The following is a 21151-nucleotide window of genomic DNA, read 5'->3' on the forward strand; positions in this document are numbered from 1 at the left end:
TTCCCTACAAAAACACTTGTTTTTGCAAATCTTTTGTTTTATTTACTTTTTCTTTTAAAATATTTTCTCACAAACACACGTCAGTTTTTCTGTGCTGCCAAACAAATAAATTACATTTAAACCTCTTCAATTGATTTGTAAATTCATTGTCAGGACAGCGAGACGGATTCACATAGGAAAATCAATAACATAAAAACTTCAATTAAAAAAAAAATTACCTTTGAGCAACGGAGAGTTATCGATGGGCCCTGGATGAGTAGCACGGTCCCCAACACAACTTGTTTCCCAGCTATCATAGCCTACATACTTCTTCCACTGCTTGAACCATTTGTTGTCCATGAGGCACCTAATATTTTAATGAGTGATCAGTTATAAAAACAAAATTTTGCTCAAATAGTTCCAGACCAATTGCCTGAGAGAGACTTTCAACCTATCATTTGATTATCTTACAAAAAAATAGAATACCTAAAAATTATAACTGATAGCAAGGTACTTGGAATGGATGGAGATACAGGGGAGGATCTTGGAAGACTGTCCCCTCCTCAGAGGAAATGAAGAGTATACTACTTCACACACACCAATGCCAGTCGTTATACTGCAATTTACTGTCATTAACAAGTCAAGCTCATTAGAAAAAAGATGTTATCTATATTCTTTCCCTCGATTCGAATCTGGGACTTAACAGTAACCTTCATGGTGGTAGATGAACATCTTACCACTATGCCACTTGGGTGCCACTATATATACTGACCAGGGTTGGCAAGGTTTTGGACAGTAAGGTAAAAACCACAGTATTTACCATGGTTTTTACTGAACTGTCTTTTATCACCATCATATAGGCATAGTCAGTGTTTGTGAAATTGTGTTCGGTTAGTCATGTGCAGGTGCTAGGCCTACAGAGTGGCCTCAATTTACTCAGATATTTTCCTTTATTTAAAATCAACAGTTTTGGACAGTTTATCCCGCGTGTCCTGTCCAAAACCCCAACCCTAAACTCTGTGGTTTTTAGTGAGAGATTTGTTGATTTACATTATAAAACACATTTATAATAAAAAAAATTAGTATAGAGTTTTGTAAGCACAGTAGATTCTCTGCACATACCTGTGCACAGAAGTTTATAGGTTTTTTCCCAACTATTCCAGTAATTCAGCGGTTCTGATTATATGGCCTGATATATGTGCTGGATTAGTGCGAGCCTACATTATTTTAAATCGATTGCCACAAATAGAAAAATATATCTGATTTTTCAAAAGAGAGATATATAGCATTCTTTAAAAAGATCGAGAAATTTTACTATGGCAAATCATTTTCTGTGAAAATGGTCACAAAATAATTTTTCTTGCATGGCAAATCAATATAGAGAACATGCAATATTGGTGCTCGGAAAAAAATAAATCAAGAAATGGTTTTATGGTTCAAGAATATCCTATGATTAATGCACTATGCTTGACTCAGGACCATCGTAACACATGGGCTCAATGAAGACACGACCAAAGGTACACAAGTGATGGTCTCATGGCATTGTATGACAAGTCAGATCTGGCGTGTCCGGCTTGTAGAATATAGAAGTGGGAAGGACAGACATTGCACATTTGAATGGAAATTTAAAATATCAATATACAGGGTGATCAGCGAATAAGCCCTTATTTCAAAATTAAATATCTCTACAACAAAGATCAATAGGATTATGCGGTAAACGGTATGTTTATTAACAAAACTGTAAGAATGTTGTACAGAAATTTCAAAAATTTAGTTTTTTTTTTTAATTTTTTAAAATTAAAAAAAACAAAAACAAAACTGGAGATTTTGGGGTTCCGAAAATCCTCATTTGTGTGAAGAGAAACCAGTGCATTCGCCTAAAGTTACTGCATGGGCTGCGGTATGCGCCATGTGTGCTGACAAATTGTTCCAAAATTGTAACGTAACGTTCAGTAGTAATCGTTTCTCGAATGAAGAAGGTGCTGATAATGCCTCTGGCGCATACCGCAGCCCATGCAGTAACCTTAGGCGAATGCAGCGATTTCTCTTCACACAAATGAGGATTTTCGGAACCCCAAAATGTCGTTTTTTTTTTAAATTTTTAAAAATTTTTTAATTTTTAAAAATTTTTAAAACTAAATTTCGAAATTTCTGTACAACATTCTTACAGTTTTGCTAATAAACGTACCATTTACCACATAATTCTATTGATCTTTGTTGTAGAGATATTTAATTTTTAAATAAGGGCTTATTCGCTGATCACCCTGTAGATATTTTATACTCAATAATTATAAGGAAATTCAAAATATAAAAACATTAATCAGTATAAAAGTAAGTTTTTTGTTATTTAACACACCTATCATGCTAAAAAACTATTTGACAAAATTGACAGTAAGTTTTAACTGTTTCAAATACCGAGTTAGTTTCTGGAGTCAAAAACCTAACCCTGATTTCTTGTCACAAATATTTTGAATAAACACTTATTAAATTGAACCCAGGTAATTGGTAGTATATATTATGTGTTCTAGAATCTTTGTATGTCGAAAAATTCGAACTGCAGATTATAATTAACATTTTGTTTTAATGTTATTGCAATAAATTAGTGTTTAACAATAAAACTTTATATACAAAAAAGTTCCTCATCATGTATACCTATCATGTTCAAAATGCTATCATAAAGTATTCATTGAGGTTTCCGACGGTTTGTGATGCTTTGATAATTGTTGTTGCATCACTGTCATTTTTTGCACCAGAGGGCTAATTAGACCAGGACCTACAATTTATTGTGGATTCCAAAGGCAGCCTTTTTTATACTCACTTGAAAGGTTGATGCGCTAACTCCTCGATGAGGGACTCCCTGCGGTAGCAATCTTTTTCTGTGGTCCTGTCGCTGTTTCTGTTGTACCCATGTCAGAAACTGTTCTGACAAGGATAAAGTGGGTATTGAGCTCGCAACACCTCTAAACATCCTTTGGTAACTTTAGGAGAATATCTTATCAACCTGGGCTATTACACTAATTTCTGGTGGGTTTTTTAATGGTTTAAACCTGCTTTTGACAGTTTAAACTAATTTTTGACATCACAAACTCAACCCTGCCCATGATGACCCTCTAGAGTTGAGAATACTAATCAAATACTACCAAATTATATTTCCTCAGCTGAGTAATACACAAACCACTAGTTTTTATAATTGCATTTCTAATTGGGTTACTGTATGTTAGAAATATATAGCATCCATATTTGTTCTGAGCATCTTTTTCTCAGTCACCTTGGTGGACATATTGCCTGTTGTGGCCTTTTATTTGAATAAGGTGGCATCTCAATACAGCACACAGAAAAAAAGGCACATGTAAAACAAAAAAAAAAAAGGTGGGGGGAAAAACCCCCCCAGAACTGATTCGGCAATCAAAATTTCCTACATAAAGCTCACAATGAGCAACCACAGATTTGAAACACTTCTGACGTCCCTGAATGACACTACTTTATTAAGCACTAACTCTTACCAATGGTATTCTGGGACCAGGGCTAGCCAAATCTCCAAAAATTTACATGTGCCCAAAGCAATATTTTATATGCTATCATTGGGCAACCCTGTCTAGGAACCCCTACAACTATTGTTAGGAATACTGCTATACAACTCAGTTGTAATACAAGTTCAAAATTCTTTTCGATTGCTTGTAGCAGACTAATTAGAGCAAACAACAAATTCTTAATATACAGTATGCTGCTACTTGGTGATGATTTTTTTCATTGTCAGATCCGATTGGATGCTATTTGATAACGTTACTAGCAGGATTTAAGTTAGATAAAAATTCCTTTAGCAAAAAAGTGAAAATGGAGGGAAAAAATTTTGCAAACTGCTACAATGCTAATGATTGATGGTTGGATGTCTACTCATTTCGTACCTCCTGTAGCATTTTTGCAAAAGTAGCTACTATTTCTTTCATATTTTGCTTAAACCCTGGTTCCCAGCTGAACGATAGATACACACATTTTCCACTAATGTTTAAAAATGTGCCATAAAGGAACAAGCTATAGTAAAATTCCTTTTTTTTTTGGCAATTTCCTTTATGGCCTGTTGGCGCTTCTTTTCCTTATCAACCATTTTCATCCATTGGCATTTTTTTTTCTGCTGGCTAATACTATTCCTTCAGCTTCTGGGTGGCTATTTCATTTTTTTGCTATTGGCTGAAGGTGACATCACCTTTAGAGAAAGAATAATAAGCCTTTGTATTCCCACATATGCAGCCACATTTGTATTGAGTCTGTTAGTATTTTAGAGCTTACTTTTTATTCGTTCACTGACATGTTGTATATTTTTTAAAGCTTTTTTTTTTCTTTTTGAAGTATCTAATTTTCTCAGGTCGTATATTCTATATTTCCATTTTGTTAATTTTTTGCACACTAGCTGTTATAGTTTTAATCTCGCAAATAGTGTTGTTATTGAATCCAGAGCTTTGTTTTACCCAAACCATTATCTTATTTAAAAAATAGAGTCCCATTTTTTTTTTTCAATCCTGTATCTGGTCCGATGTTATTTTAATCTAGATTCCATATTGAGTCTAAGAATGTTATTTTGTTACTGCCATTTGTTTTTTAATCATTTTTTTTGTTTTAATAGCCATAGTGATCTCTTAACAGATACCAGAGGATCTGTCAAGGCAATTTTTTTGTAGCGTCCTGTTTTAGTGAAAATGGTCAGCAGTTCTGTGAAAAGTAATTTTAAGGAAAGTAAAGCAGTCAATTCAATTTATCACAAAAGAAATGAAATGACAGATTTATGATTTTATTAACTTGTGTATTTCGTGAAGGGTTAGTTTTTAATATGAGGAATTTTGTGAAGGAAAAACAGACCAGAATTTTGGCTGGATAGGCCCTTGGATGTGTTGAGATTTTCCTCTGGCAAGAATGGCGTCCAAAACATGACTCCATTTCAATCTTGGCGATTCCTCATCATGTTTGTCAACACATTGCCAAATGGGCACATGCTTACTACAGCTGCTTGGCATTGGTATAGTATATTGCAATGCTTCCCAAAGTAGGAAATATCGCCCCCAGGGATGATGGAATGATCCTGGGGGGGGGGGGGAAAGGCGGTAGAAACTATAGGTTAGACGTCAATGAGAAATTTTTTTTTAAAGGGACGATGGAATAAAAAATGTTTGGGAAACTATAGTACATTGGAAATAAACTAAAGCGAAAATTCGTTCTATGTTCATTCCAATCGGTGCTGAAAATAAGGGGGGGAGCAGGTAGGTCTGGCGCCCAAGCGCCGGATCAGGGGGGTGGGGGGGAATTTTAAATTTCACCCTTTAACCTTCAACATTACAAAAGAGTGGCAAAATTCATTCATGACCTAGCTTATTAAGTATCAAGTTACGACTCTAATTCCAATATAATGTGATACAATCACAATGGGTTGACAAAGCTAGATTAAATGCTTATCAGTTTCGGCAATATTTATAGCTGCACAATATAAAAGAATTGGTACAAATGGGGTCAATCCCTTTACAGATATTGCCGTTTTTTTAAATGTGGTTCTTATATATTTTACACATTGATGACATGAGATACTATTAGATACTTTTAAGCGATATTAAAACTGTCAAACATAAATGTGCCTCAAATTTTAGATCTCACAACAACTACTTGATCATGTCTAGGCCTGGCATGCTTTAAGCGCTTATAAATAATGCTAGAAGCCAACACTTCACGGCTGAAAGAATACATTTTCCTAGTCGGAATTCGAGCCGAAAGTCCTTTGAGTCCATAAGAAGAGTCCGCTCAGATCGTCGAGAACAATTAGAGCATATATTTCAAGAGGGACTCAACGGAAACAACCTCCGGATGCGGAAACGGTCTCTGATGGACATAACCACTGACATCTGGATGTTGACTCTTTACGGTAAACACAAAAGCAATAAAATAACATCATAATAACAAGTACGCGGCGGCTAGACTGGAGATGAGAGTTTATTGGAGCCAAGTATATTGTTTATTCACTCTATTTGCTTCTCCCAGTAAAACTATATTCTTACCAGATGTCGTTTTTCTCGAGGGGTTTCTTGGCAATGTTGGCGATTTCATTTTTTTGGGTTTCCAAGTCCGGAACGCTAGACGATCCTTCGGCCATCTTTCAGTAAAAAAGAAATTATCGAATGTGACATCATTCACCTAGAATACTCCCAAGTTGTTTGCTGCATTTTTCAGCGAATTCGGAAAGCGATATTAAAGGAGTCGCTCAATTTTGTAGCGTGATGCTGGTGAGAGACGATTCTACACCAATCACGATGGATTTCATATTTAGTGCACACATTATTTCGAACTTAGCTGTACGTTAATTGGACATTTACTACACCTCCATCATTTTATGAAACATATATTTCCTCATTCCTATCACTAAATTTCCGTTCATAGATTTGAAATGATATTTAACACATAAATAAAAATTTATTTTTGAGATTTTCTGTGTTCTTCTACAACATTCGTCATTCACTCGTTATGCTAAGAGATCATCAGCGCCATCTTAAGGCATGGGCCAAAGCTGCATTAAAGATCAAAAATCTGGAACCGCTTTGGCATGAGCCCATCTGGGCACGCAGGGGCCTCAACAGCAGAGGGATCAAAATGAGATCTGGTTGAAATTTTCGCAAATTTGCCTAAAAGGTCCTTAGAAAAATTACTTGGCCCGGGGTCCATGATCCTCTCAAGATGGCCCTGGACATCATGACCATATTTTTTTAAAAAAGGGACATTTTACTCTAGAAATAATGTGGACTCTTAAAGGAGACACAGAAGCCTACTATACCTCCTCTATGGTGGTACTATCTTTGGTATGGTGTTGTGTTAACCCCATCTTCCCAGGCTGAGGGAATAGTCGGAGAAATATGCTCTCAAAATGGCTGCTTTTGAAAAAATTCTTTTTTTAGTTGTTTTTTGTGAAAAATAGATGGCACTTAAACTCATACATTGCAATAATACAGTGATACCTCGGCTAACGAAGATATTTGGTTCCGCAATCCGATTCGTTAGTCAAAACATCGTAAGCTGAGACGTTTGTTAGTCGAGGTATCATTGCGCGGTTAAACCTGTTTTATACGGAATTGAAAAATACTCCCTTTATTAATTAATGCTTATGTGTGTGTATTTTATATATACCTTTTGTACAGGGTGGGCAAAAAGTCAGTGTGAAACTTTAAAAATTCATAAAAACCGGAAAAATAACTGAAATCAAAAACGGTTTGCAGGGTTAGCATCCCTAGGTCACGAGAACTTTTTGAGATTGAGGAAAATAACTAAAAAACAGCCGATAGGTGGCGCTGACGTACACAAGTCAAAGAAAAGATACGCAAATAACGAACAGAATGCCTCTAAAAATAGTTTATTACAGCAGTATGCGTTCCACATGACCAACCACCACAGGGGATAACACATTGCAGGCGAGTCACAAATCTAGCAACGGCAGAGTGCAGCAGGTTGTAAACCAAGTTCTTATAATCGTCTCATTTGCATATTTCCATCGAAGTCACTCGTACCAGCGCCACCTATCAACTGTTTTTTGAGTTTTTTTTTTTTCCTGTCTTAAAAAAATCCCCGTGACCTAGCGATGCTAACCTGCAAACAGTTTTTCCTTTCGGCTATTTTGCCGGTTTTTATGAATTTTCAAAGTTTCTACGGACTTTTTGCCCACCCTGTATATACCTCTTTAAAATGGTACCCTAGTACACTATACCTTTAATATATCGGACCGGTACCGTAAAATGGAATATTATTTCAGTCGCTGATGTTCCGTTTCCCGGGCCGCCTCAAGGCGCGTATACACTAACTCGCCGATCCTGCAACGCCCGACCCCCTGCAGCGGTTCTAATCCGCTCTTGGGTACACAAACTTCCTTTGTGTTTCTTTCATTTTTTTTGTGTTCGTTGAAAAAACCGATTCCATGTGGGTCCAGTGAAAACAGCTCAAGAATCGTTCGCAACACCGTACAAATTACTGATCAACATTTGCGAATGCTTTCATTGCATAATATGCGCGTTAGTGTATACACTGGGGCCTCACAAAAATGAAATCTGTCTGAAATTTTCGAGAATTTGTTTGGTAGGGCCCTCTCAGGAAAACTCACTTGGTTCAGGGGCTCATGCTGCTCTAAAGACGCCCGGCCCGTTTCGTACAGGTTTGATTGTGCAAGTGATACAATCGAAAAAAAGGTGATACAAAAAATCTGGGTTCGAACCCACAATCACCAACAAAATAGTGATTGAGCGAAAGTAATCATTTTACCACTACTCAGTAACGTACAACCCTTCCCGCACTGCACAAGCAAACCGGTTAGAAAATAAAGAAATGATAATTAAAAAAAACCCTAAAAAAATCCAGATCATTTCAGGAGGGCGGAGCACCCTCATTTCTTCCTCCATGTGCAGATTAGTGTTTACCATTTTCACTTTAAAATATGGAACAGACGATGGCAGCAGGAACACGAAACAAGCACAATTCTGACAACATAGCTCATGGTCTACGGCAGCCGTTCTCAACCGGTGCTCCACGGAAATCAATAAATTTGATAAACAAACAAAAAAAAGAGGCCTAAAGAGTACCGCCATATAAATAATATACTAAAAAAGGGCTTCGAGTTAAACAGGGCTCCGCCATAGCAATTATACACTGGAAAGCGCTCCGCGAGTCAGAAAAGCTTGAGAACCGCTGGTCTATGGCATATAGTTTAACAACTTTTTTTGTCCCATCGTCCCCAACAAAATCTAAAGGCACGTATATACTAGCGCGCGGATCATGCAATGAAAGCATTCGTAATTGGTTGTTCGCTAATTTGTACGGTGTTGCGAACAATTCTTGAGCTGTTTTCACCGGACCCACCTGGAATCGGTTTTTTTCAACGAACACAAAGGAAGTTTGTGTACCCACGAGCGGATTAGAACCACTGCAGGGGGTCGTGCGTTGCAAGATCTGCGCGCTAGTGTATACGCGCCTTAACCCCTTCTACCGCCCCCTGGAACATTCCATCGCCCTCCGGGAACGTTAATGCCCACGTTGGGAATCACTGGTCTAGGGTCAACAGACGTCCTACTACGTCCTCTTTTTTGATGTTTTAAGCGTCCACCTACAGTTTAGAAAATTTACCCTTTTGTATAAATTCCTCTATTGAGGTTTCCAGAATTATTGTTTTTTTCCTGGGGAATTTTTTTTCGCTCTCATATTTTTTTCCTAATTACATTTTTTTACATGCTTCGACCAGGGCCGTAACTAGGCTGGAGCAACCGGGCCCTAAGCCAAATGGGGGGGGGGGGAAGCGTCACAAATTATAACGGGGAAAATTATAATGACCGTAATTTTTTGTCAGTAAAGTGGTGCCATCTGTTATAGAAATGGAGAAAAGTGACGTTACCAAGGGTGGGTACACAAACGTCCTCCTTTCTCAGATTTCGAACCTGGTAACCCTAGTGTGGTCATAATTTATATTAGTAGTTACATTACAGAATTTCAATGCATGTTAAAACGTTTTTCCTTTTAATTTTTTCAAGGATTTTAAACTAGCACATATTGAAAAGTTAATTTCTATAAGAACCACCTGAACCCTTTAACTCTTTGATGACACTTGATATGACGTACCTGGGTTGTGAGAAGTGAGCCAATCACAGAGATTGTTTTATGTATAGAAAACATTTTCTAGAAAAAAAGGTCTGTTTTGATTGGATCACGTGTTTTTCGCGTCAGTACCGCTCGCTGTAGCCTTGACAGTAGAGAAGGAATGCCAAAACGGAAACAAGCATCTTCGACGAAGGGGGTGGGGTAAGGTGGGGTGTCGGGGTACATATTTCGCATATTTTGTTGATTGCTGCGATCTTGAAGGTAGCGACTGCATGTCTAATGAATGACACGAATTTCAAAAAACATTCTCACATGAATGTCTAAATATACACGCGTAGACAAGAAATGCCGCGTTGTGATGTCGATCCAGAGAAAGCTTAACATTGGATATTATGTCTTTGAAAACTATTCTAAAAAATTTCTTGAACCATGTAGACACTCTTAAGTCTCAGCGAAAATTGGGTAAAGATCTCTACGAAGTTGACTTCCAGGTAATCTCTCCACGAATTCAATACAATTATGGGAAAAATCATGTGTTTTTTTCATTTTTCTTGTCAATCATAATAATTGCATTAAAGTGATTGATGATGTGGATTTTTTACATGTCCCACTTTTAAGTCAGCTATTAAATATTCAGGTCGATTACACGTGTTAATAGGTGTGAAGTGATTGCAGCTCAATCACGATTTTGAGATTAATCGGGGCCCGGTTTCCGCACGGGCAACATGGGCGTCATGTTTTAGGGAGGGGGGAATGTGGGCCAGAATTTATAATAGCATATATTTTACTCAAATTTTTACTAATTTCATTTGATAAAATTTTGGAAAGTCAAAGAATTTTACCAAATCAAATTATAAAAATGTAGTGCCCATTATTAGCAAACCATATTAAATATCAATTTTAGTATTATACCAATCAGTAATAGACTTTACATAGCATGTATAATGCACCTATTGCATTATTAACTCCATGACTAAACTGTTTCAATGTGCCGCAGTCTTTTGTTCGATTCCTGAATTTCACATTATTTTAGGTCGTAAAATGATTTTGGAAATGATTAATCATGGGAGTAGGCCCCCCCATTCCAGTGTCAGAGGTGGAGTCGACTGATCTAATATATATGTGTATATATGAATTGCCATCATCATTGTGCCCCCAGTAAGGCGCAGTGAAGGGGAGGATTCGGGGGTCTGCCCCCCCCCCCGAAATGTGACAAAATGATTGAAAAAAGGGAAAAAGATGGCCAAATTGATTGTTCTATCACTTTTGTCCCCCCCTCCCCCAACAAAATTTCTGACTATGGACCTGCCCCCCCCCCCTAGACTTTCAAGTCTAAGCGAATTCTCCGCCTATGCAAATGATGACAAAAAAATTTACCTCTTGGGCTGTTACATCGTATCCCAGGCTTTTTCAAAGCAGACGTTTCATCCACTATTGTGGTGGGCATCTTTCCTCAATGGTAACTTTTTTGACTAGCGAGGTGACGAATTGGCGTGTCAATATTGGTGGGACATGGCAGCTTTGGATTTGATGGGTTGGAATCCAAATTTGGAAGAGATGTTCTACCGCAGTAGTAGACAAAACGTCTGCTTTAAAGAAAAGTGGACATGAAATCCTTAAAATCTTCATTAAGATTCTATATATTTACGATGCAAAACTTTATGCATCCTATCTTGTAAACACTTTCAGATGAAATGCAACAATTTTCATCCTAGATTCAGGTTCGTGACAAAATGCCACAAATGTTAAGTAACACTAGAGGTTCAGAAGAGACATTTCCCCAAATGTTGAGACAGCACTGAATCATCATTGACAACGTCATAGATATCAAACTATTTTTAGAGAAAGATCATTCTTCTTGCTAAAAACTAAAAATCGTTAGTTCACTCAAGTCTTTTACAAGAAACATTTTCATCTTTAGCTTTTTCTTTATCTTATATCGAAGCTGAGATAACTCAAAAATTAGATTTTGATGACAATATCAAAGATTTCGCTAATATGGGAGTGTGAAAAAAAGCATTTATTGCAAGATATTTCATGGACGATCTTTTATACATTGCATTTCTCATTAACAATAGTGCATATCCTTTTTTGATGCATTTACAAATAACATACTGTATTTGCTGACGTACCAAACTTCTTTGACCACTGTTGAGGGAGCCCCCAATACCGCTTTTGCTGAAGGTCCCCATCAAGTCAAAGTCGGGCCCTGAAATGAATTAATTCCTATTAGAAATTGCAATGAGAGATAAAGTTTACCTTGACAGGGTCTCTTGCTCAATTATATTTTAGAAGATATTTTAACTGTGTTAAATTGAAGGTTTTTTATTTGTTGAATGCGTAGTGCGTGATAGTTTTAGGATCCAAGGCAGAGGCATATTTACAAGGGAGCTTATCAAGCTATAAGCCCAGGGTGGCAAGTTCAAAGGGGCGGAAAATTTTAGGGAGGAGTGGTCAACGAAATTGGTGAAATGGATGAGGGACAGAAGAATTTGTATAGCCCACAGGTGGTAAAACAATAAAAATGCCTCTGCCAAGAGAGTGAGCGACTAGGTCAGTGAGTGACCTGGAGAGCTTGCATGCATGTGAGTAACCAAAATGGTATGCAAGCAAGTGAGCGATCAAAAGATGGTATCCAGAGAACAAGGGAACAGAAGAGGGTATCCAGAGAGCGAGGGAACAAAAGAACATCCAAAACAGCGTGCAAGCTTGTGAATCACTAAAAGAGTGCTGAGATCAACAGACTTGGTAAGCAACCAAAAGAGTGATCTAGATTGGTGTTTCCCAATCTTTTTAAGTCATGGAGCATTTTCTGAGTTAAAAGTTCATTGCAGAGCACAAACATTCACAGGGACGCCAGAAGTCATGCTCGACCTATGTGCAACTAACATTTAGTTTCAATGTATGTCATGATCATACGTCCTGATTCCGACAAAGCTCCCTGTTCTTCAAAAAGAAAAGTATATAATTTGATTGAATATTTTTTTATTTATTGAAATTGCTTGTCTCTTGAACTGACAACTATTTTCCTCGCTCTTATTTTTATTTTATCATAGTTATTCTACGAATGGGTAGAATGATAGATAATTCTACCGTTCTTTTTCTATGAGTGAGTTTATAACTGATAGTTACTGCAGCTTTTTTGTGGAAGGAAGTGGACAATGTGACAGAGGTTCTGAAATAATCTGAAGACCAAGGATAGAACCATTCACTTAGTGTTGCCCTGGGTCAATCTGAAACCAGTGGAATGGACCAGAGAAAAAATGGAGCAGTTTAAAAAGACAAGTCATGAGAAATGTTTATGTGGGGCAGTGGGCATCCCACTTATGCCCCACATGCAAGCCAATCCCATGTGGTAAAATTGAGGGTCGAATTAATTGATGAGTGGCACTGGCAGAGTGTGTGGCAGGGTGTGTGTCTCATGATAGTTTGTGAGGATAATCTGGAGCAAGTTCATCACAAATGACCTTCAGAACACATCCTTCATCAGAAGATCATGGGTGGAGATACAGGAGGAGGCATAGAGGGCATTGTCCCCCCCCCCTCGCTTGAAAGACGGAGCCAACTGATCTAATGTATATACATATATAAGAACTCATAATCATCATTGCCTCCTCTCCCCAACAATCATCATTGTGCCCCCAAGTCTATCTCTGCATCAGATCAAATGAGACAGCAACTCTCCCAAGAAACGTTGCCCGAGCATATAGATGCGAAAGATTTCACTGACAATAGTGATGTCTTGGACTTTCTCTCCCAGTTACTAGTAGCCCCAAGGTGCCACACAAAGGCATGAGATGGGGGGTAGAGTTACTTAACATGTGTGTTCTTGAATCTTGAACTTACATGGACGTTTTTACATTGCAAGGCTGAAAATATGGTGAAGCTTGCATGAAACTATCATCTAACATGCTAGATTGAAATCAGGGTTCAAACCCTAGAGAAGATATAGATATTTTCCCCTAACGAACTTGGCGACCACAGATAGACAGCGCCTGCATTTCAAACCCATCTCATTAATGGCAGTAAATTGAAATATAGTAATACGGCCAGAGTTGGTGTTTGGTGAAGTGGATTGAAATCATACAAGTTCATTGTGATTCAATGATGGCATGATGCAGAGTTGTCTTGATGCATGGGCTCAACCCAGGAAGAAATAAGTCAGGCAATTTTGTGCCTGATGGTTGAATAAATGCAGTTTAGTTCAAAAACAAAACCTCAGATGTTTGGCTCCGATAGATTTTGTCATATTAAAAACATTTGCTTTTGTTGATTCAAAAAAGGTTGCTCCCAGCTTTAACCTAGTACAAATGTAAATTTTAATGGGAAAAGGATTTATTTTTCAATCTCTTCATGGAGCATCAAGAAATCTGTGGCGGAGCACAGTTTGGGAACACCGGATCTAGAGCATGTGTGTGACTAAAACGGTTTGCAAGCATGTAAATGACTATGTGATCTACAGAGTGTCCGAGTGACCTAGAGAGCAGAGCTGTAGGCAGAAATTCATTTTGTAGGAGGACAAATGACATTTCGGTGGCGAGATTACCAAAGAGTAGACTTAACAGTAGAGTGGAACAGTAGACTTAAGTATGTTTTATACCATATGTATATATTATATGTATATTCCATATACATCAGTCATTTTCCAACATTTCAGGGGAGGGGGAGCAGACCCCCAGGTCCTCTCATTACGACCATGCTAGAGAAGGACTGGATCAGAGTGAGCAGCAAAAAGAATGACAAAAATAGTGACTTTAAAACAGATGCATATTTACATATATGTAAATTTTAGACAGTCGGTAACAGAGGCTACATGCTTAGAGAGAATATTGGTTGCACTAGCAAAATATTTACCCAAAGAAATTTCTTGGTGCAATTGTATAGGCCTATATGCAATACTATATAGAAAATTATATTAGTCAGGGACAGCAGGAGGCAATGAGACAGCCACCTAGAGCAACATATTTACAGGGGTGGTATTTTTTTTGTCAGATTTTTTACGACACTCTTGCAGAGTTTGTCATTTAAATCATCTTGAGGGGTAAATTTGTATCTCAATGGATACAAATATATTAGATTTTTTTTGGTGGCAAAATATTATTCGTCTCAGGTGGTATAATTTCTAAGATCGGCCCTGACATTAGTAGACCTTTAAATTGATAGATGAATTATCATGAAATTTTAATTTACCAAAAAATGATATTGCTCCGAGTTATAAAAGTTAGATTGAGTTTTTTTAAAATATTTTTCGATATAAAATTTTACCAGTGAATTCAGTACTGATTTTATTTTACTATTGTATTGAATTCTGTATTTAAAAGAAGACAATTTTTAGATTAAAATTTGATATTTTTCACACATATTTTTAGAAGTTGAAAGGATTGACTGAACAGCTGAAACATGATAAAGATTATGCAACTTCTGAGGGACTCAAGGATGTTAACAGGCGAAAGAATAGATACAAGGACATACTTCCATGTAAGGATAAATTTGAGTTTTTATAATATTCCTAGAATGAATATGACCATTAATTCAAAATTAGCAGCTGTAGAAATGGTCCAAATACTATTGTCTTAATATTAATTGCTGAAAAATCTTGAATTATATATGAATATGTAAAAAAGTAAAATTGGCAATCAAAGTGCAAAAAAAAACAGATTTTTTTATTTTAATTAACTGAATGCTTATTAATTAAAACAAATCTTGTTTAAGATTTATAATAAGTTAATCATTAAGAATGCATATCAGCTGCCTGTTTTTTTTGCACTTAATCTCTCAAATCTAATTCAGCATTAATGAATGAACTACAAACAGAAATATGAACACAAAAAATCTGTTTATGTAACATGAGAAAGGTTGTTGAGGCCGAATTAACTTTGTAGATTAATTAGACCGAATTAACTTCCTTCGAGGGCTCTGTTCCCCCCCCCCTTTCATTAAAGTGAATGCCTGGTGGAAATTCAATATCACATAGGCCTACGTTACAGGTTTCTTGATTCACTTGATGTACAACCAAAGGGTCATTCATCATCAACTAAATACAAAACATATTCTATTAACAAGATTGTTTCTTGAGCAATTGATGGATGCATTTATTATTATCTTTCTGATTTGCGTGATGTTGCTTAATAATTTACACATTTTTATTCTTTCAGAGATTTAATGAGTTTTGGTAAAAAAAATGAGCAAAGTAGAAATTTTAATATGAAAAGTGAAAAAGTCTAAAGTCCAACGATATTTATATGTTGGTACAACATCTATTATTATTTTGAATCAATAATTAGGGCAAAGAATTCAAGGCTTTATTTAAAACTAATTTTTTTCCTTTTTTATCAGGGAGAACTCTGGTGCCCAATTGTAATGCATTGCAAATACTTAGTGTAGTTATATCAGTTTTTGTAGCTCCCTATATTTTCTTGTAATTTTTCCCAAGCACAAAATCTAGAAAGAGAACAACTTTCTTTCTGCACTGTATGTAGGGATCAAGCTCAAGTCCGTATTCATCAAAGATCTTTTATACTTCTTTTAATTAAGAACTTTACAACATACACAATAACATGCATACCATACTAGGTTAATTTGCTTTAGTATCAATAAAGTTATGTAAAGGAAAAATGGAATTTAAATTTTGGGATTTAAATCAATGATTTAAAAAAAAACAAACAAGTATTTTAGTCATGATTTAAATCAAGTTGATTTAAATTTACAGGCAAACCCTGTTGGTATTTATGGTTTTTACTAATTTATAAATGATTTATTCATGCAATTATTATTTTCACTAGATGATTGTACGAGAGTTGTCTTATCGGATTATCCTGGGGTGCCTGGTTCCGATTTTATCAATGCCAACTATATCAAGGTATGATATAATAAATGCATATATAAATATATATTTTTGGCACATTTATGTTTTATTTTTTGGCAGTTTTTTAAAATATATTGGGTATGGTAGCTTAGGTCAATACGATACTTGCCTAAAGTACCAAAGGATGTTTAGAGGTGTCATGAGTTTGATACCTGGTTCGTCCTTGTCAGAAAACTTTCCTGACATAGGTACAACAGAAAAGGTGACATGACCATAGAAGAAAATTGCTACCACAGGGAGTCCCACATCGAGGAATTAGTGCACCAACCTCTCGATGAGTATAAAAACAAGCCTGCTGTTTGGAATTGGCAATAAATTGTAGGTCCCGGTCTAATTAGCACTCGAGTGCAGAAAATGACTGTAGTGCAACAAATATGATCAAACAATTTAAAATGTATTTTTCTTTACAGGGAGCTAGTGGATCTTTGGCCTATATTGCATCGCAAGGTCCATTGCCGAATACAGTGGTGGACTTTTGGCGGATGATATGGGAATGTGAAGTTCAAGTCATCGTTATGGCATGCAATGAACAAGAATCTGGAAAGGTTTGCTCCAATTTTTTATCTTATCTCATTTGTTGGATATAATTCTACACATTTAAAATTAAATTTATATGTCAACATTTGTTAATGAGCTTGTTATTTAATCATATGATTCTTTTCATGACATTCAGTTCATAAAAGATTTATTTTAATTAAGTATCATTAGTGGTTTTTTCCCTTTCTTATATTGATTACCAGTCTTGTTTCTGAAGAATTGGTCATTTTTATTCTGTTTAGTTTTTGTAATTTTTTGTAGCTTTAAGGAATGTTTATGGGTACTGGTTGATTATCAAAATTAAAAACCATTGGCATTTGGCAGGGACCAATCAGATTAGAATGACCAATTTTCGAAATTAGCTCAATTTAGAGTTTACGGGAAAGGAGACACACACACCATCACGTCATCTAGAACAGTGTTTCTTAACCTTTTTTTGCCAGTGGCCCCCTTTGAACCATATTTTTTTCTCGTGGCTCCCCTGTCTTACCCCCAGAGTTTTCAACTATCATCTAGAAGCAAGACACTTTATACGTATTGAAATGATTTTTTTCAGTGATTTTATACTGAACGAAAAGTTTGCAAAGAAAATTGGCCTCCAGACCAGTAGCCTAGAATTTATTGATCTCCCCTCTAGTCCGAGTTCTATCAGGACCGTCTCAATATCATGGGGGGGGGGGGGCCCTCCTTAGGCAAAGTGATGCTATAGTAGTCCCATACTTTAGCTGGAAATAAACAGCTGTTTTATGTACTATTTATTTTGTATAGTACATAATTGTACTATACAAAATATCATAAGGTGGGGTCACTTATGGGCATGAGGCCCCTCACAAGAGTGGGACTGACAGAGCTACAGCCCGGGGCCTAATATGGTTTTCATATTTTTATTTTTTTTATTTTTCATACAATAAATTTCATATAGGGAAGGGGGTCTGAAAAATTTAGCCGGGGACTTGAGAAAAACCACATCCTAGGGAACTTGTTGCAAAATGTAGGTGGTGAGGCCATGGGTCCATGCCCTAAAGAAGGCCCTGGTTTTATGGGTGGTTTTGTTGGATTCTCTCTCTCACTATAAGTGTTAGTCACTAATATAAAAACTTTATTTCTTCACACCGTAATTTTTCTTCTCAGCTTTCCAAACCACCTGTCATGGCCCCTTTCTCCATTTTCTTCCGTGGCCCCCTTGAAGTATCCCAGTACCACAAGGGGACCATATGGTTCCCTTGTGGAATGGAGAAAGGGGAAATTATAAAATGGAGAAAGGGGCCTAAAGGGAGAAAAGGCCTAATGTCATGCCTAATTTTAATTCATAGCATTAATCATCACATCTCTTTCTCATGTGCAAGTAAAAGTGAAAATGTGTTTGTGTGAACTGAATACAATTTTCCAGTTTATTCCTTTTATAGTATAAATGTGAGTGTTATTGGCCGAATGAAGATGAAAAGAAACAGTATGGAAACATTAATGTTGAATTGGTGAGTGATTTCATTAAGTATAATTGGACCAATGTATCTGCTTCTCAGTTTTTAAAATGTGATTTCAAATCGATATGATATAATTATCAATAAGTGATAAATTTTTTTGATTAACTTGTTTTCCCCCCCAACCAATATAGGTAAAATGGCGTCAGGTATGTCCTGACTTTTTGGTTAGAACATTAAAAGCTTCCTGGGAAAATGAGGAGCGTGTCTTGTGTCAATTTCATTATACAACTTGGCCTGATCATGGTGTTCCTAACTCTGTGCAGCCCATCCTAGAACTTGTACGGCTCATAAGGGATTGCCAAGCATCTGAAGCTGTTCCTGTGTTGGTACATTGCAGGTAATGAAATTTTCTTTCTTTTATTATTCATTACTTATTCTAATGTATCAGATTTTTAGCTTACCCATTTTGCATTCTCTTGAAGGAAAAAAGAAAGTCCTTCTTCATCCCCCATATTGATCATTGCTGCATGGATCATGATAAAAATCCTTGAAATATATCTATTTTGATGATATACAGCCATAAAATTTTTCATTCAACATATGTTCCTGTGAAATTGAATTTTGATATCAAATTTTTTTTATAAGTATATTTATTTCAAAATTTCATAACTTTTTTTTTGGGAAAGGGTATTACAAAACTACACTTCTCCATGCTTAGAATAATGTGCTGTGCTGTGTACAACACTTGAATTACCTTCTCATAGAGATGGTCTCCATTAATTTATAATAGTAGTCCTTCCATAGAGAATATTCTCTGTCCCCGTCTCTTTTCCCATCAAGAAGACTGGGGAATATTGAAGTTTGTAGCCCACAACATCAAACTTTCAAAGCAATAAAATGAAACCATTATGGCTGAATTGCACAACTTGCAGAGAAATATGAGTGATACAGAATTTAATTGTATGTACATTGAAGAAAATTACAGGTCTGTATCTCCTTAGAGTGAAGGTGATTATAAGAATAACGTCCTTTGTCAATCAGCTTCAGTTTTACTCTTTGCATTGAACTAATTTCTGAAAATTTATCTAATTTTAAAATAGTTTTTTAAGGTTTTACTCTTAAGGTTTCTAAAATCTTTATTACCAAACTTTTAAATCTGTCTTCATAATCAAGAAAGTATTCTGAGAAAATTCCCGAACTATAAAAGTTGCCATTGTGGGATGATTATGATCAAAAATTGTTTTTCTTTAAATGTTTCCGGCAGTGGAAACTGAATCATTTTTCACAGTATAAACAGAACTAGTAAGATTTTTTCATTATTTAAAAGAAAAATATTCTCGATTATTCTCCAATTTTTACATCCAGGAGAATATTCTCACCTCACATCTCTACCTTCTTATTATATTGAATCATTCATGCATATTTTTTTTTTATTACAGTGCTGGTTGCGGTAGAACTGGAACAATATGTGCAATAGATTATGTTTGGGGACTGATGCGAATGGGGGTAAGTATAAATCTCAAAACACACACACACACAAAATACCGTCAAATTTGGCGGTAACACCATTGAAGATTCTGTTAATTTTTGTTGTTATAATCAGTCGATGTTTTCGAGAAGTTTTTTTGATGAAACATGTAATCAGATGCTGTGCAAGAAGCTGCAATGCTATTATGATTAGGGTGACCATAACATAACATAATTTATTTGTTCCCAGTCAATTTCAATAATACTATACAAATTAGAGTTTACAATTAAATTACATATTTTACAATATTTGACAGAAAATGCAAAGAGAAAGAAAAAATGTTTGAATGGACACGGTAGAAAATAGTTAATTCATAATATGGTGAAGAAAGCTGGGGCAGGGAAGAGAGCAATAGCTAAAAGCTAGTAAAATGCTCTCGACCCTATGACATCTTTGCTCTTGCGATACACGTAAATTTTATTTCTTTTGACCTGAAAGAAAGATAAAAAGAACAAAGTATATTGGCCAAGTAGGTGTAAATATATTTATTTATTAAATTAAAAAATGAATTATGGCAACCCAAAGCTGATAAAAGAGAATTTCATTCTACACGTTTTTTTTTCACTTTAATTCAATGGCAAATTTTTAATAATACAGAGAAAAAGCTAGACAAAAATAACAATTAAAATAAATAGAATCTACACTTGATGTTAACTATCCATATAACCAAATTGAATTATTGTTTCACTTAAATTTACTTGTCGAAATTATTTATTATTTGATATAGAAAATTTGATATCAGGATAAATTAATTTTTCATTGTTTATTATTTATTATGTTTATAATTTTCATATTTGTTTAAATTTCATTTATTGTCTTCCCATTCATTAATTTGTTAATGTGACATTGCTATTGCAGTACTTTGCTAACCACAGTTAATGAAAAAGAAGGAAAGTTGCTTTCACCAACAAAGGAGTTTATCTGAGTTTCTGTGAAAAGTTCATAATTGTTTGTATAATTAGTTCAGAAGAAGGAGCCAGCAAAAATAATTAATGTTTTAAGAAAGACCAAGCAAATCACTTTACAAGGGTCATTGATGGGGGGGGGGGAAGATAAAAAAAAGTATGGATAAAGTAGAGGTGCTGATAAGGACACGAATGGGAGACCCCATGCCGATTACATCCGATAATGTCCCTTCAACAGTTTGGTTATGGAGAACAGGAAAGAAAATAAAGAAAAAAAAAACAATGTATAAAGGGAGAAACATTTACA

The 21151-nt window shown here is 35.9% G+C and overlaps 2 protein-coding genes across 2 annotated transcripts in view; one reads left to right on the top strand and one right to left on the bottom strand.

Moving 5' to 3' along the window:
• Positions 1-6313, bottom strand: part of LOC149075574 (ubiquitin carboxyl-terminal hydrolase 4-like) — a 52824-nt gene extending 46511 nt beyond the window's left edge. The window contains exons 1-2 of the mRNA XM_089243061.1: positions 6018-6313; positions 219-346 (exon numbers count right to left, since the gene is read on the bottom strand). Of these exons, the coding sequence (XP_089099187.1) occupies positions 219-346; positions 6018-6112 (223 nt within the window). The 5' untranslated portion in view covers positions 6113-6313. The remainder of the gene's footprint in view (positions 1-218; positions 347-6017) is intronic.
• A 3507-nt stretch (positions 6314-9820) lies between these two features.
• Positions 9821-21151, top strand: part of LOC149075576 (uncharacterized) — a 39834-nt gene continuing 28503 nt past the window's right edge. Inside the window, exons 1-7 of the mRNA XM_089243062.1 lie at positions 9821-10076; positions 14955-15063; positions 16368-16444; positions 16861-16995; positions 18394-18462; positions 18603-18808; positions 19851-19917. Coding sequence (XP_089099188.1) covers positions 9978-10076; positions 14955-15063; positions 16368-16444; positions 16861-16995; positions 18394-18462; positions 18603-18808; positions 19851-19917 — 762 coding nt within the window. The 5' untranslated portion in view covers positions 9821-9977. The remainder of the gene's footprint in view (positions 10077-14954; positions 15064-16367; positions 16445-16860; positions 16996-18393; positions 18463-18602; positions 18809-19850; positions 19918-21151) is intronic.

Source organism: Pholcus phalangioides, unplaced genomic scaffold, assembly GCF_987345545.1.
Source record: "Pholcus phalangioides strain wild (caught in Gottingen) unplaced genomic scaffold, Ppha-v1.0 ptg000015l_1, whole genome shotgun sequence".
Classification (NCBI taxonomy): domain Eukaryota; kingdom Metazoa; phylum Arthropoda; class Arachnida; order Araneae; family Pholcidae; genus Pholcus; species Pholcus phalangioides.